This window comes from Sceloporus occidentalis, unplaced genomic scaffold, assembly GCF_023333645.1.
Source record: "Sceloporus occidentalis isolate IW3139 unplaced genomic scaffold, rSceOcc1.0.p SCAF_5, whole genome shotgun sequence".
NCBI lineage: Eukaryota > Metazoa > Chordata > Lepidosauria > Squamata > Phrynosomatidae > Sceloporus > Sceloporus occidentalis.
The window spans coordinates 58,975,683-58,993,603 of record NW_028316985.1 but is presented as its reverse complement, the minus strand read 5'-3'; the positions used below and the strand labels follow the sequence as shown (position 1 = coordinate 58,993,603).

General features: G+C 35.8%; 1 protein-coding gene across 3 annotated transcripts in view; it reads left to right on the top strand.

Moving 5' to 3' along the window:
• MON2 (MON2 regulator of endosome-to-Golgi trafficking) overlaps positions 1 to 17,921 on the top strand; it is a 66,309-nt gene that overhangs the window by 29,564 nt on the left and 18,824 nt on the right. For all 3 annotated transcript variants that reach the window (XM_089524219.1, XM_089524218.1, XM_089524220.1), the window contains 13 exons: positions 1,084 to 1,208; positions 1,444 to 1,583; positions 3,147 to 3,300; positions 4,274 to 4,509; positions 6,182 to 6,263; positions 7,086 to 7,267; positions 8,164 to 8,276; positions 11,514 to 11,618; positions 12,572 to 12,652; positions 12,747 to 12,820; positions 12,910 to 13,000; positions 14,774 to 14,875; positions 16,908 to 17,018. In XM_089524219.1, coding sequence (XP_089380345.1) covers positions 1,084 to 1,208; positions 1,444 to 1,583; positions 3,147 to 3,300; positions 4,274 to 4,509; positions 6,182 to 6,263; positions 7,086 to 7,267; positions 8,164 to 8,276; positions 11,514 to 11,618; positions 12,572 to 12,652; positions 12,747 to 12,820; positions 12,910 to 13,000; positions 14,774 to 14,875; positions 16,908 to 17,018 — 1,596 coding nt within the window. The remainder of the gene's footprint in view (positions 1 to 1,083; positions 1,209 to 1,443; positions 1,584 to 3,146; positions 3,301 to 4,273; positions 4,510 to 6,181; positions 6,264 to 7,085; positions 7,268 to 8,163; positions 8,277 to 11,513; positions 11,619 to 12,571; positions 12,653 to 12,746; positions 12,821 to 12,909; positions 13,001 to 14,773; positions 14,876 to 16,907; positions 17,019 to 17,921) is intronic.

Here is a 17,921-nt window from a genome sequence, read left to right as displayed (position 1 = left end):
AGGAAACTTGCAAATCAGACTGGAGAGGGAAGGAAGTGGTGTTAAATGAGTTGGTTTTTCTATGGAAAGAGGAGGCTTGCATCGGACTGGGGAGGGAAGCAGTGGTGTTAAATGAGTTGTTTTTTCCAAAGGAAGAGGAGGCTTGCAAATCAGACTGGAGAGGGAAGCAAGTGGTGTTAAATGAGTTGTTTTTTCCATGGGAAGAGGAGGCTTGCAAAATGGACTGGGAATTTCTTTCACACACACACACACACAGAGAGAGAGAGAGAGAGAGACAGAAAAACACGTGTCTTGAAGCACCAAGAGTGGTGCATCAGGCTTGCTTGTTTTAGGACCTTTCTAAGCAGTACTAGTTATTGACCTGTATATAAGTTGACACAGGATTTTAGGGTCAATTTTGGAGTATAAATTTCTTGACTTATAGTCGAGTATATATGGTAGAATGTTATTATTCTTTTTTATTGTAATAATAAGTAGATGTATATTTCAAACAGTAGTGAATAGCAATAGTAGTGAATAACAGTACAGCGTGCCCGCTTTAACCTTACGCAGAAGGTTAAGTTGCCAGGAAATGAATGGTGCATGCTGCACCAAACGTGGGAATGCTCCCCATTGAAACTAATGGGGTTTGAGCATACGCATTTTTCCCCATACACCAGAGATGGGTGAGTTTGGAATGGATCCCCATGTATGGCCAGGGCCCATTGTACAATTCTTTACCTGTCTGCTTAATTGTATCTATTGAACTAGATTTAATATTCAAAAGCTTATGCTGCCAACTTCATTCTATCAGTCTCAGAGGTCCTACAAGATCCTTTTGCATGTGTGTGTTCAATAGTTAGATTCACAGAGTTCAATGGAGACGGGATACAGTATTGCAGGCTCAATGTTTTTTGTAGAATGGCAACCATGTTATAATTAGGTAAATTCTAAGCAAACCCACTCTGAACATATCTTGTTAAGAAAACCCAGTCAGCATAAGTGAGAAACGACTTGAAGGCATACAAGAACGTTTGTTTTAATGGATGTAAACTTTTGGAATTGGTTGTTATTTTCTTTGATTGTTGAATTATATTTCTTCAGGTAACTGAGTGTGAGATCTTTTTATCATTGCTTGTGAAGTTTCTGGATGCAGACAAACCTCAGTGGCTAAGAGCTGTTGCAGTAGAATCTATACACAGGCTTTGCGTACAACCTCAGCTTTTAAGGTACTGAAGTCAAGTCTTTTATTTTAAAAATTACAATTTATAGGATTTCTGTTAGATATGTTTCACTTTGTTTTAGTGTTTGCACTTATACGTGGTAGTATTGAACATGAAGTCTGTGATTAGGAAAAAATTTGCATTAAATATAGGAACACTATTTCTTAACAGGTACAAACTATGTTTGTTGATTCGCTTGAGTGTTTTGTAAATAAACATTTTTACTTCTAAAATTTGATAGGTCATTCTGCCAGTCTTATGATATGAAGCAGCATTCTACCAAGGTATTCCGTGACATTGTGAATGCTCTGGGGTCATTTATTCAATCACTCTTTCTTGTACCAAACATAGGGAATCCATCAACTGCAGCAAGCCAAACAGGTAAACTATGGATTCATACATTGTCCTAAGTAATTTACCTTTTTTCTTAGAAACCTGTTCTGTTTATAATCATGATTTTATTTTTGTTAATATTTCTATGTTACTTTTTATGAGAACAATAAATTTATTAGCAAGGATAATTCCCTGGGACATTTGTGCTTGGAAATTTATGTTGATAAGGATGAAGCTTTTTAGAACTACTTTAGAAGAAACTTTATAGTTTTATAATCTGAATGAAGGGTTGTTAAAACTTGTCACATGAAGCAATTAAAATTGTCACATTGTAAATCACTACACCAACATTTAGTGTTAGTGCCCATTTCAATTAGATAGACCTCTCAAAATCTTTAGCATGTGTTACATTGCAAATTTATTGTGGGTTTTAATATTTAAAATTTCTGAGCTCTTTGTGGTGGTTTTGTTGATTTGTTTTTGTTTTGTTTTATGCAATTCAGACCGATTGAGCACACTTTAGACCAACGACATAGCCATGTTTGTCTGGAAAACCCATCTTAGTCTGAAAAAAGGGATAGTTTAGCAACTTTGAGAATAACTGAAAGAAAGAAGCTGGTAGCGTGAACTTTTATAGACTTGAGCCTACTTCTTCAGATGCATGTTTGGAGTAAAGAGTCCAGAGGCAGACTATATAAGCCAATTGTGTGTGAGAATGCAAATTCAAATGCAAACTCTCTTTGCATATGTTAGACCAAACACAGATACACTGTAGTCCAAAACACAATGCAGAAATCATCCAATTTGACACCACTTTAACTGCCCTGGCTCAGTGCTAAGGAATCATGGGAATTGTAGTTTGTTGTGGTACCAGAGCACTCAGACAGAGAAGACTAAATGTCTCACAAAACTATGGTGGGTTAGAGACTGCCGAAAAGTGGCGTTCTGCCACTGCCGCCGGTTGCTGCATCTGGGAACCGCAGCAGCCAAACCGCAGTTCCCGGACGCAGCGAAGAAGAAGTGCCAAAATGGTGCTTCTTCTTGCGCCCCGGATGGCATGCCGCGAGGCGCTACTTGCGCACTCGCGGTGTCACATCTGGGCGCGGTGTGCGGACACTATGCATCCGATGCGTCAAAATGGTGGCGCCCGTGTTTATAGGGCATCACCATTATTACGCCCCCGTCACGTGCTAGGGGTAAGGCCGATATGGACGCTAGGTCCTCGGCCAACCCCTAACACGTGATGGGGGCGCTGCAAAGGCCTGTTTGTAAAGGGCCTATGTTTCCTGGAATTCCCTAGCATTGAGTCAGGCCAGTTAAAGTGGTCTCAAACTGGATTATTTCTGCAGTGTGTTTTGGACCTATAACAAGGATTAAGGGATTCAAAATAGATTGAACTAAATCATTTGAGTATCCCTCATTATAAGCATGTTGTTTTATGATACCAAAAAAGAATATTTTGCTGGTTAGAAGAGGAACAATCCACAGCAATCTACATTATCTCCCCTTATGCCAGTTTAGGGGCAGGAGTGATGTGGTCGTCAATTCTTTCTGCTAAAAACAGTAGGATTAAATATGTGGTTATTTTTATTTCCTTGATTCACTGTACAGGAGGTAGTGCACCTGTTGGTACAGCCTCAGCACAAACCAATCCAGGAATGCTAGGAATGGGTGGAGGTGTAACCGTATTACCTGCTTTTGAATATAGAGGTACCTGGATACCTATCCTCAGTATATCAGCACAAGGCAGTGCTAAAGCTACTTAGTAAGTAAAATAATAAACCAATTACTTGGTTACATCTTATTGGGTGTGTAGATATTCATATCAAGATCCATTTGCTTTTACTTACAGATGACACAGATATTCTGTCTCAAGGCAGTGCAAAATGGGGTGGGATGCATATTATTCTGCATTTATATTTAAAAGAAGATAAAAACCAAGATAATAATAAAATTATCTACAGTCAAATTCAAAACATAATTTTTAAAATTACTGACATAAGCATATGCATGTAAATATAAAGAGATAGCTGTGACCTTAGGTTTGGAAACTAGGAAAGGAAGCAGGAAACAGTTGCAGTTCCAGTCTGAGTGACTGATAATACCTTTGGACATCAATAGAAGCATTTTGTTTCTTTTCTTATCTTTCTCCCTCGTTGATAGTCTTTCACTGGGAGAAGAAAAAAAAGTATGGTTTAAATAGGTGTTTAACATATAGAGTTGATTTGTTTTCTCTACTATTCTAGCATAAATCCAGTGAAGGGTTACATGTGCTTAAGCATGCAGATTTAACTGGGTTTGAACATAACTCAGTATTGGATGTAGGTAACTATATTTTAACCTGAATTTTGCTACATGGTGCTTTAACTAGACACAATTTATGGAAATGCAAAAAAGTAGTAAAATAAATAAAATTTTAAATTTTAAAAAATATTCTAGCAAATGTTTTCATGAGGAATGAGGAAAAGACCTGAAAGATTCAGAAAGTGACACCTAGTTTGAACAGTGGAGTTTGGAACATTGAGCTATGATAGTACAGTAGTTTGGTATTCTAACTTGGAGAAAATACACTAGACAACCTTATAGTTATGGTAACTTGGATTGTACTGAAATATGTCAGGTCTCTTTTGAATATTAATTTTTATTATGCTTATTTCCAGTACAGCAAATAAATAAATAAACAATGAATAGCAAGTATTCCACTTTTATTTAATTATATTGTTGTTTTTATTTCTTAGTTTAGAAATGTTGGACAAAGTTGAGCCACCTACAATTCCTGAAGGCTATGCCATGTCAGTAGCATTCCATTGTTTACTGGATCTTGTACGTGGCATCACTAACATGATTGAAGAAGAATTGGGACAGGTTGAAACAGACAGTCAAGTAGCAACATCTGATGCACAGTCTTCACCAACACAGTCTTCTGACTTGCAAGATTTTCGTTCAGTGTCTGACCAAACTGATAAAGAAACAGGTACGTGATGGGAACTGAAACTGGATCAAGATTAATAGCAGGAAAGATATATATAATTGTGTACAGATAATAGCCAAAGAGTAGTTGCTATAGATATTTTAATGTTGTAAACCGCCCGGATTGGTTCGCCACAGGGCGATATATAAATAAAATTTATTATTATTATTATTATTATTATTATTATTATTATTATTATTAATGTGTGCAGTGTTTATTGTTGTTAATTGCCACTAAGTTGACTTTGATCCATACCGACCCTATGAATGAGAGGCTTCCAAGTCTCCCTGCTCAGGTCTTGCAGACGTATAGCCAAAGCTTCCTTCATCAAGTCTATCCATCTGGAATGCAGTCTTCCTTTTTCCTGCCAGCCTGCATCTTTTCAAGCATTAATATCTTTTCTAGTGAGTCATGTCTTCTCATGATATGGCCAAAGTACAACAGTCTCAGTTTAGTCATCTTGGCTTCTAAGAATAGTTCAGGTCTTACATGCTCTAGAACCCATTTGTCTTTTTAGCTATCTATGCATGGTATCTATAGAACTCTTGTTCAGCACCAATTTTCAAATGATTTGATTTTCTTCCTATCCATTTTCTTCACTGTCCACCTTTCACATCCATACATAGAAAATATCGTATTTTCCGGCTTTTAAAACGACCCCCAACTTTATAAATATAAAACCATATTTATGTAGTGCTCATGCTAGGGAAGAAGACTAATTTGCTTTAAAAAACTACATGTTTCCATGTCATCTGGTTTATGAATGTTCTAAAATTTTAGTTAGATTTTTTTGTGATTGAAACTTACATTTTAAAAGATTTTGGAAAGTGGTATTCAAGAATTAGAAAAATATTCTATGATGTAATCCATATCAATCATGTCTTGCAGTTGTCTAGAAAATTTAAAGCATTAGCCCCTTAAAATACTAGGACATTACTCTAATCTTCACCTTAAAATATACTTCATTGAAACTGTCATATATGCATATAATCAGAAGGGAGAAGGGCAAGTACTCAAATGAATTTTTAATATGACTTCTCAGGCTCATGGTTTTCTCTTTGAATCCGAGTGTACAGCTTCATACGAAAGAACCATAGAAATAGTTCCATGCAGCAAGTGGGCCTTGGGCTTACTTTCTCGTATTCATGAACTACATACAAATACATATATTTATGAAACAATGGGTACTTTCATATGTAGTTTGTGATGTGTGTCACAAGCATATATGGACTCTATTTCAATTGGAAAAAATCCACAGCATATGCTCAAGGTCTAAAGTAGATTTTTGTATTCTGGCTTTTGTATTGGAAGCATGCTCTGGTAGAAAAACTGTATCCTAGTGTATAAAATTTGCCCACTTCCATTGCCATTATATTACTAAAACTAACTGATGAAGTGAGAGTCCAGGTAATTCAGCCTGTCTTGTGTATCTTAACTGGGAATATCCCCTTCTTTCAATATGCTCTATATTAGTGTACCTGTGCCTAAAGAGAACATAATTTAAATATTTAATATGAGTTTAAATTATGTATTGAATTCAGTGGTTAAACACCAATTGGCTGCAAACTGAATACGTAAAGAGCTATGTTCTGGAATGTGAACTTTTATTGTTTGGAAATTCTTTATTTTATATAATTGCTAAATATTTTAATAATACCATAAACTTTTTCCCAAGTTAGCAGAGCTGTTTGGGAAGAAATGGTGAATGCATGTTGGTGTGGTCTTCTTGCTGCACTGTCTTTACTTCTGGATGCAAGGTATTTAGTCTGTTTATAATTGTTTCATTCTTAAGAACTTGTGTTCTCATTTGTGACTGGACTCTATAAAACAACTGCATTCTTGTGCATATTTTCCAAAAGCTAGGAAAGAGTTAATTAGTGAGAACATGTGCTTTTTTACTAGAAAAAAATACATATAAAAGGTTGGCCATCACTCTGGAGTCATTTAACCAGATGCTATAAAGTCTAATATCCACCTCCTCCACCTCACCCATTTTATGTATATTTTTAAAATAGTTACTATGCATTAAAATGCTACAAATACAGTCGGCCCTTCTTATACACGGATTTTTTATACACGGATTCAAGCATACACGGTTTGAAAATGTTCCAAAAAAGTATAAATTTACCTTGATTTTCCATTTTTTATAAGGGACACCATTTTGCTATGTCATTATATTTAATGGGACTTGAGCATACACGGATTTTGTTATACACGGGGGATCTTGGAACCAAACCCCAGCGTATAACAAGGGTCCACTGTATGAATTTATCTTTTTTTTTCCATTATAAAAATAAAATAGTCACAGCCATGTCAGGAGGATTTGTTATTTCAATGTTATGCACTTGCTCTCTTAAACCTGCTTATGTGATGGTAGAAACAATTTGGAAAATAATGGACGTATTCCCCTACTATGAACTTAGTGACAAGAGAGTTTGCCCAACAGATCAACTGGGCAATTATTCCCTTTTCAGCATTTTTGTAGAATTGTTCATACAATTTTGATGTATGTATACTTTTTGTTTGTTGTCAGCAGCTCCTAGTATGTATGGACTAACTGTTTCTTTGTACTACCTCAGCACCGATGAAGCGGCTACAGAAAATATTTTAAAAGCAGAGCTGACCATGGCTGCTCTGTGTGGAAAATTAGGTCTTGTAACATCAAGAGATGCTTTTATTACTGCCATTTGCAAAGGCTCCTTGCCTCCTCATTATGCCCTAACAGTGCTGAATACTACTACTGCTGCTCTTTCCAGTAAATGTAAGGATACTATTTTGTTTCATTTCCCCTCTTTTAAGCTCAAACATATTGTTAATCAACAGCTGTGACACTTAATTTTACTGGATACATATTTGATAGAGAAGTTTGTGTTAGAATGTTATATAAAGCAGTGAATTACCCCAATGTAAAATAAATCTAGTATGCTTGAGCAGAGCTGCTTGGTACACTGATCCTTCATATGCAGAACATTATTAACAGCCCACACAATTTTGTAAAGTCTTTCATCTGTATTCTTATTACTACTGAATCTTAGGTGACTCAGTGCCAATTGTTCCTCTAACTGTTTGGCTACTGAGCATTCAGAGGTCAAGTAAGTAGTAAGTTGAGTGCTCTGTAGACCTGTCACCTATTGGTATTTCTATTATAGAAGATGTTAAAATGAACATTCCAGTTTAAATGCAACATAGCATTCATGTCAGTAAAAGGCTCCCAGTGGGAACTGAATGCACTCAGCACTAGAAATCTGTTTTGGAGTAGTTTACCTCCTAGTACAATCACAATTTTTCTTTTTTTTTTTTAATATAACTTGTGTTTTTCACACATATTTCCTTCAGAGAGGTAAATAAAATGCAGGAGCAAAACTGGAATATTGTTATTTAAAACTACATGAAATTGACATTTTTTAGGATGTTAGAGATCTTTGCCTATCTGTTATTGGTTTATTAGGGATTGTACTGCTGTGTTTTTTCAAATTTTAATGAGAAATATATAGTGGTGGTTTTTATGTCAGTGGCTCATTATTTATTTAGCCCTTTAGAAATAAATATAAAGTGCCAATAAGTAGGTATACTTAAATATGCATATTTGTAGTGTTCATGCACTTTTTAGTATAATCTTTATTCTATTTAAAATTGAAAAATTCTTTTGTTTTTAAGCATATTCCATCCAAGGGCAGAATGTACAGATGATCAGTCCATCAAGTGAGTCTCATCAACAAGTTGTAGCAGTAGGACAGCCACTTGCTCTTCAACCACAGGGAACAGTAATGGTAAAATACTGTTTATAAACAAGCTTTTCCTATTTTGCTATTTACTTTTCCTATAAATGTTTGCTTATATTTTTTCCTCCCATAATTCAGCCATGCCTAACATTATCCCACTAATATTTTGGCAGACTAGAAAGCTATTTCATTTCATGTTTTGCTGGTTGTTAATATTTTATATAGTACATCTGTGCAAAAATGATGGAATCACATTCAGTCATTAGCTGCTTTGAAGATCTCTGTTTAGACAGATGAAGGGAGAGAAGTGCTTTTAAGAAAGCACTCAAGACGGATCTCTTCCGGCGGGCATACCTGCCTGATCTATTATGAATTGAACCCTGAAAATGCTTACCTCCTAGGGATGATGTGCACATAGACTATAATGATAAATTTTATACTGTTTTATAATTGACTGTCAATTAATATAGTGCACGAATTTGTGAGTTTGTGAATCTACGTACTGTAATGTTGATTTTAGCTGTTGTCCTCCTGCCTCAATCCATGGGGAGAGGCGGGAAATATAAATAAAGATTTTTATTTTTAAACGTGCAGTAGTAGTAACAAAATTTGGAGTTACACAAATTCTGTTCATAAACTGCTTTCTCCTTTTGCTTGACCTTTGAGTGACAATAGTTTTAATAATGACTGCTCTTAAACATGGAAAATGAATTTCCATAGATATTATAGTGCTATGGCTGAAGTGACACATGAAAAATGTTGATGTCCTTGAAAACAAAATGAGGTCTACAAATTGGAGGTTTTCATATATTTGCCTGTTGTGAGTGTAGCTCTGTGTATGCACAAAAGACTGGAATAATGTACTGAGCGACAAATGAATATCATATAGAATTAAAATATGCACCTCCTCCCTCACCCATTTTTATGCATATTTCTAAAATAGTTACTGTGACAAGGGAGTTTGCTACAAATATTTAAATATTTTAAATTTTAAAGTCTTCCCCAACTTGATTTTCTCAGATGTTAGACTACAGCTTTCACCAGCCCCAGCCATTGTGGCCAGTTGGCCAGGTTGATGGGTATTGTAGCCTAAAACACATTGAGGATATCAATTTTGGGAGTACCCCTCCAGCCCAATAGGTAGAGGAAAGAACTAGGAGTTTGATGTGAGGATTTTTTAATATAAAGGCCCTTAAATATCAGACCATCCATATGCGTGAGCAAAAAGTCTCATTGACTTCAGTTGATAGTTATTACCCTAAACCTACTTGCTACTTCAGCTAGGAAGCGAACCAATTGCTGGATGGTAAGTTATTATTATTATGCTTTATTTATATAGTGCTGTAGATTTACACAGCACTGTACATAAAAGCAATAAAATACATAAAAATAAACCTGCCCATGGCATACATTCTAAGAAATAATAGCATAATATATATAAATAATACATAATAATACAGGAAGGAGTTCAATTATTCCACTGATTCAATTATTCTTGTGTAGCAGAAACTAGTGATTGAATTTAGGCCACTATGTTCAGCTTTGTTTATCCACATTTAAGAATGTTGTTTATGCCACTTGTTTAAAATATATTTTAAATATTTATACTTTATCCAGATTTTAAAAAGCATCCAGTGTAAAAACAGCAGCTAAAATAATTGCAAGGGTTAATAACAACTTTTATGAACAATGATGGAATATCTTTGAATCCTTTTTCTTATAAATATCATTCAGTAGCTTTCATATCGTTGTGGTAAATGCATATTAAGATTGCAGTCCCAAGTGTATTTATCCCATTGAACTCAACTTAATTTTTGAATCAACAAACATAAGATTATTAATCTGTTTCCTGCATGCAAAGAAGGGATAGCCCATCTACACACTCAGATCTTCAGGTATCTTGCCACCAGCCATTTTGAATTAGCAATTGGCAACCAGAGTGCCAGTCTATTATAATAGATTATTGTTATGACTCATCTCTACCTGGGGACAAAAAGGAAAGCCTCCAATCAAATCCATACTTTCTTCTCAAACCAAGACTCAGGTGCCTCGTAGCAGGTTTCCTTTGTAAGCTCTTTGGATGGACTACACTTTCCCCCCTCTTTCACATAAGACTAGTTCTGCTACTTTTTTTGCTTGTTTGTTTGTTCTGCTTTCAAATATTCTTAGAAGTAACTGCCTGTATACATTTTGTTTTCTCTGCTTTGGGTAAAGCTTTATCTTGGCAATGGAATTGTTTGTCCTAACCTGTAGAGTTCTTACTCATGGTGGGCTCAATCACTATTCCAGCTTCCCCTTGATTCTGATTTAAATTGTGAATTTTCCTCCTAACAGTGCTTTTGCTGATGAAATGGAAAGCTATTCTGCATTGATATCTTGCTTATTAGACTGATACTTACTATTTCTATGTTGTATCAGTAATCTCTTTTTATGTGTTGCTTTGTGTCATCTCTTGTATGATTCCATGCTATTCTATTTGTTGCTGTAATCTTGAGGACCAATTATCCTGCAACAAATAGTAAAGTGTGCCATGTTGCTTTTGAAAGTTAGAAATGCCATTTAATATTAGCATTATTTTTCATCAAACCAAGTTAGGAACAGGTTTCTACCTTCTATCCCAAAATCTTAGAAGCTAACGCTAATGTTAATTGGTGGGTATAGTTAAACAAATATTTGTTTCACTATTAATTGGTGGATATGGTGAAACAAATCTTCTTTTGTGGGAGATGAATAGTTTGTTTAAGATACTAGGTTAAGATTACGGAAGTTCTCGTTCACTAGCTGGAATATACAGTTGTCCCTCCTGATTCATGGACTTGGAGTTGGTGGTCTCAATCATTTGCAAATGGCAAATGGGGAGGGACAAAATGGCATGTGTGCCTGGGTTTTTAAACATACTTAAACTAACTTTCTAATCCAGCATGTGTGTATATGTTGAAGTGTTTCTTTTGTGTACCATTGTTTATTAAAGTATTTAATGGTGATAATATGAATAGACCAGCCACCATAATGATTTTGTTCAGTGAAGCACATCATATGATAGGTATGAGCCCTTTCTGTGCCTAATTATTATATAAACCACTGTTATGTAAACCACTAAACCATTCAGATTAAATGATTCAAACATTACATGCAGGATTAGATTTAGGAGAAATTAAGTAATGAACTGTAGGATTTTGTAATACTACCATATTTCTCTATTAACAATGTTGAAGGTCAACATTTCTTTAAATGTTACTTTTCAAATTTTCTACAATACTCATTGTTTAAAAAATGTTTTCTTAGCTTACTTCTAAGAATATACAGTGCATGAGGACTCTACTTAGCTTGGCTCATTGCCATGGAGCTGTTCTTGGTACATCATGGCAGCTTGTCTTGGCTACTCTCCAGGTGAGTAGTAAAATATCCTTGCATTATATTTCATTGGCTAGCACCATGTAAAAATACTTGTAAAGGTTAATGTGTGTCTTTAGGTAGATACACTGAAAAGACATGACAAGCCAGAGAACCATTGGAGACTATTCCTTATTGAGTATGAGCAGTGTACTAGTGCAGTATTTCTCAATCTTTGATCCTCCAGACATTTTGGACTTCAGCTCCCAAACAACCCTGCCACCATGGCTAACGATAAGGAATTTTGAGAGTTGAAGCCCCAAACATTTTTCCCTTTGTAAAGGACTCTCCTTTGAGAAATACTTGCTGGTGCATCCACAGTTGTAGCAGGAGTGGCCGAACAGATCTTACTGTGTTGTGTCTCAACAATGCTGTTGTGTGTGAAGACATAGCCTAGAGATGGATGATTGCAGTTGTTCAAGCAGCCAATAAATCAGACTTGTTTACCACATAAATTTGTATGTTATAAATGTAGTTTAATATATAAGGAAGTATAGTAATAGTGGTATATATACATCAATTGGGTAGGGGTCAGTAAGGTATGTTTGGTATGTATGTTCAGTAATTTAGTTAAGTTTTGTTAGTTTTTGTTGTTTGTTTATATTTGTTTTAGATATATGTATTAAATTTATCTGTGGTTGTGTTTAGATTTAATAAAAAATATTCCCCTCCCCAAAAAAGACAATAAGTCCAATCAAGTGTACTTATTAAATTCTTACAGCTTCTTTAAACATTGAATATTCCAAAATGACAGCACCATGGATGTAGCTGCATGCTTCATCATTTGAAATATGATCTACTTACATTATTTTCTGTAGAAGTAAACATCTAAATAAGTTTTTTTTTAAAAAAAAGATATGATATAATTACCTTTTTAACAGTCTGCATACATATACATACACACACATGCACACTGGTTTAAGTTTTTTAAATGTATTTTTGCATTTCAGCACCTTGTATGGATTCTGGGTCTAAAACCAGGTGTGGGAGGTGCTTTAAAGCCTGGAAGAGCAGTAGAAGGACCTAGCACAGTAAGAATTTATTTATTGTTATTATGGAATGAACACATTATATAAGCCATTGTAAGGCATTTATTTACAGAGTATGACTTAAATGTCTCCATAGGTTTTGACTACAGCTGTTATGACTGATTTACCAGTTATTTCCAACATACTTTCCAGGCTATTTGAAAGCTCACAGTAAGAAAAATTACTCTATCATCCAAATGTTTGCTCCTAATAAATCTTGACAAAAGTTATGATAATTATGTTCTCCCCCTGTCTCACAGATATCTCGATGATGTTTCATTGCATCATTTAATAAATGCTCTTTGTTCATTATCTCTGGAAGCCATGGACATGGCCTATGGAAATAATAAGGTATGGAATATTTCATCTTTCTTTTCAGATACACTTTTATAAATTCACTACCTAGCTCCTATATTTGATATGTACTTTCTGGCAGTTGAATGTTTGTTTTGTCAACAAAAATTAGAATGATTTTTGAGTATTGTATAACTGAGTACTGTACAATTGAGTTCTTGAATACTCTAGACCTTAAACTGAGGTATCATTTAAAATACATGTTGATGGGATGGAAATCTGTATTTAGGAATTCTATATTCAGTTTCTGGTGTATGAAATAAAAGAGAAGAAATATAAAAACAGGATGCTGGGTGAGATTTACAATAAGATACAGTACAGCTTGATTGTGTTTAGAATGGAAATACACAGTATCAAAATCAGTAAAATAAGCATGCTCATGGAAGAACTAATCACTCAGAATGTGCATTACTTCAGTGGTGTGTGATAAATGAAGTACAGCGCGCCCGCGTCATACGCGGGCGCGCTTTATGCAGACTTGAGCTTACGTGCTCAAGCCACGGGGCGTGCGCAGGGCAGAAGGGGCGCCACCTCCCATTCAATTGAATGGGTGTGTGCGCCCGTTGCGCCCTGCGCGCCGCCGCGCTGCCGTGCACAAGCCCCATTGTTTCCAATGGGACTTGAGCATAGGCAGAATTCGCCTTACGCGGAGGGATCCGGAATGGATCCCCGCGTAAGGCGAGGGCCGACTGTAGTAGGCTCAATGCATCAGCAAGCTAGTGATCCATGGACTGGAGCATCTGTGGTTTCCCATGCCCCATATTACTCAATATAATTGCATGCACACAGATGCGCTGATGCGAGCATGTACATGCCACCACCCATTGAATAATATGGGGCCCAACTGTCCATTTTTTCCATTCATGGTAGGTGGGAAGGGTCCACTGTACAATGAAATATTTAAAACCTTTAAGCAAAAGGTTAAATTCTAAAACTGTAATCCTATGGATGTTCTTAAATACCTTTCATTTTAGTGAAGAGGGCCAAGCTAGTAGCCTTTGATCTACTTGTACAGGAAGATCTGATCACTACTACAATTCTTGAATGTATTTAATACCCAATTTATTCCTCAAAATTATCCAATTGTAGGCAGAGACTGCATTCAGATGATCTTAAGAGCAATTTTAAATTAATACTGAAATCCTTAGAAGAAAGACACACAAACGATTAGTGAGCAGTTCATTTCTGATTTTCTTTTCCTTTTTTCTTTTTTTTAAAAAAGGCAATCCACTAGTCGTTACCACACATTTGTTTTGTGCTGGTTATTGCTGTTTTGGACTATGCTTATAACACCATGAAATTCAGTGGGTTGGTTTGAGAATAATATTCAGTAGCAAATATAGCACAGCAAATGGAAGAAGTGTGTTTGATATGGGCTAGAATGAGGAGAAGATACATTGGAATTTTTAGATAAAATATAAAGAGCAGCATCCTGTGCATGAAGTAAGTACCACTGATGTTAGGACTGTAGCTCAAGGCTTGAGATGAGAAACTGATGTTAAGCTACCACATCAGCAGTAACATTAAAGGCCCTGGGAATTGATTTTTTGCATAATTTGGCCTTCCTCAGTCAGCATTGCTGTTTTTTCTGAATAAACACCTAATTATGTGTTATTTTTTTAAAGATAACCTTCTTGCTTTCAACCATCCTGGAAGGCCCTCTTGTAAGGTATAAAGATGGGCTGGAAAATGTAAATAAAGTAACAATAAATAGGTTGTTATATCAACTGATTTTTTTTTTAATTATTATTCTGATTCATTTGTGTTTAGGAGCCATCCCTGTTTGCTGTTGCTAAATTGCTGGAAACAGGACTAGTTAACATGCATCGAATTGAAATTTTGTGGAGACCACTGACTGGTCATCTCTTAGAGGTACCTAATTTTTGAGTAAACATAATATTAACCTTTGTATTTGAAAAACTGTTATTCTTTTCTCAGTGTTAAAGGGTAAACTATTTTAGATTGTAATAGAGGAACTAAGAATAAAAATGTATCATTTTGCCATTTATGTGTGCTCTGCATAACTGAATATAAAGTAAAATATTTATTAGCTATAGGCTGTAGATTTTTTTAACGGTTTGTTTTTATTTTTAGTGTTTGTGAAGCACAAAACGCCAAGATGTCAAAGCACATTGCATAGTTTGTATATATACATAGTGTGTGTATATATACACACTGAGAGAGACACACACTAGCACATACAGTCACAAATGTTCAAAAAAATAGTCTTAGCCACTCTTACAAGAAAAGTTACATAAAATTTGCCATGCAATCCTATGCATGTTTACTTTGAAGTAAGTACCAGTGCTTATCAGCGGAGCTTATTTCTAAGTGTATGTGCATAGGACTGAGGTATTAAAGTGCTTTAAACAAGCCACTCTTCCTAGTCACTAATCTCCATTTCATTCTGTGACAGCTACAGAAGAGTGAACTATCAGTGTGAAATAGCCCTGCACTGTTCAATCCAGAGGCAGGAGTCATATGACTCTACTCTCCCTTCAGTGATAATTGCTTGCCTTTGCCATAACCAGACCTAAATTTTGTTCTCTTTTTTTCCCCATTATTTAAATTAGGTGCAATTGCTTCACTGTTTTTTCTGTCTTTCCTGATTATCTTTTGTCTATTAGCCCTCTTTTCTGCTTATCTCCCTTTTGTTTGACTCCCCCCTTGTCTTTTCCTCTATTGAGAAAAGAAAGGTCATTCTGTAAAGAAGAAAAGGATACATAGGGGAGGCCTGCGATTTTTGCAGCCACAAAGACATAATATATTCCTGGTAGAAGGTAGAAGGTGTTCCCTACTGATACTACACACACACACAGACACACACACAAATAAAAGTGAGGGGTTGGGTGTAAGACCACCATAACTCCAGTAGAAAACAAATCAGTTAATATTGAATCAGAGAAAAAGAAGGTATAGATAACAATCAAAAAATAAAGTTTGATGTGGAAAAGTAAGAAAGCCAGTGTGATTTCTCTAGAAAGACTGTAGAGAAGCTTTCTTATAGAAAAACAGAAAACATGGCTATAAAGACCATGGCCACACCACCATTAGAGACAACCGAACATTGCGGCCTTGACCACCCAAAGTCCACCTTGCTGCTCTCACCCCCATGAGCATCAACAGGCCACTGCCTCCTCTACCCCCCCCCCCCCAATGTGGCACGTCCACAGATACCAAGGGCCTACTGTAGCAGCTTCAGAGTTATCATTACTGTTAAGTTCTGTGCAATCTGCATAATTTAATATGCTAGGACACTGGTTCCTACAAAGACATTGTATTAATACATGTAAACTACTCATGGTGTAAAAATCAGTGATGATCACTAATACATCTTGCTTGAGCTGTCTTGGTTTTCATATATCTCATTTCTTCCTTCTCCCTTATTGCTTCCTCTCTTTTTTTGTTCAGAAGGTAAGCTTATCCTGTAAGTTTGCTTAGCCTATTTACTTTGTGGCGTAAGATGTCAATCTTCCAATTTTGCTGTTTGACAATAATAAATCATATTACAAAAGCAGATAAAGGATGGATTTTGATATATAAGGAATGGGTATTTTTTAACATAATGCCAGTTAACACAATTCGCAAATCTGCAATCTTATTATCATTAGAATATCATTCATATTAAGATATGAAATAAGTAAATATTACATGAACTAGTTGGTCCCCACAAACGGTATGCTTCTGGCATACAATTCACATCTTGATTGGTCTCTGAAAATAAGAAGTACAAAGCACTTATTTTGCTGAAAAGAGCACAGAAATTACTACTAATAAAATGAAACAGCAAATGCTATATGTATATACCACATTGGCCTGTGCTTATCAGTTATAATACACAATTCTATCGATTGAATGCTCCTTTTTAATGCTTAACTGTTACTAATCTGCAATCTGTGTTCAGGTTTGCCAACATCCAAACTCACGGATGAGGGAATGGGGAGCAGAAGCTTTAACATCTCTCATCAAAGCTGGGCTGACATTTAACCATGAGCCTCCACTCTCCCAAAACCAGGTAACATAACATTTTGAAATATAAAAAAACGGTTGAAGGGATAATGACCAGTTGAAATCAACAGGATAATTGACACTGCTTTTCAGTATGAATCAGTGAAGGTTATGTTCCACATTTCTATTCACTACTGGGTTATGAGTGGATATAGATAGAATGTCCCGGTATATCCCACTTTAGTGCTTGTTTGACTAATGAATGTTATACTTCTTGCATGTCTACCCAAAGTAAATCCCATGGAATCTGTATAGGAATGCAGCCTAAATTTGCTGTTAAAATATGGGTCATTCAGTAGAGGGGAATGTTAGTACACCCATTGTATTTAAAATCTAGTAGATTAACAGATAGAAGTATTTAAAATATAGTATATATGGTGGCCCATTATTTTGAAATAAGTGTCCTACTGCTGGGCATTCAAATTAGCTATCTGGGGAATTGATGATCTTCCAAGTTACGTATTAGATCAGCTGTTCCTCATTCATAAAGTAACTATAAAATATGTTTCTAGATTTAATGTAGAATGGCTGGTCATCCACAAGATTGTCCAAGGTCAGACTAGCAGACTGACTTTCCAGCTAGGCCCCTTTTACCTTCAGAGTTTTACCCAAACCAGAACAGCTTCTTGGCAACCTCTCCAAGCATGAAATTGGGAGAATGGCTTTTGATTCTTTGCCTAGCTGCCTGTCTTCTTTTACAAGCTGCTGTACACAGTGGCAACTACAGGGCAGTGAGTGTGGAAATAAGACAACTGTATTGAGCATCAGTAAAAGTAAAACACAAGCATTTAATGTTGCTTTTTATTTTATTGGTAAGCTACAAGAGAAACAGAGACTAGTAGCTACCTCACCACCTATTTATATTTCATTTCTCTAGTCTCTCCTGCTTTAATCTGCTAGTGTGGACTTG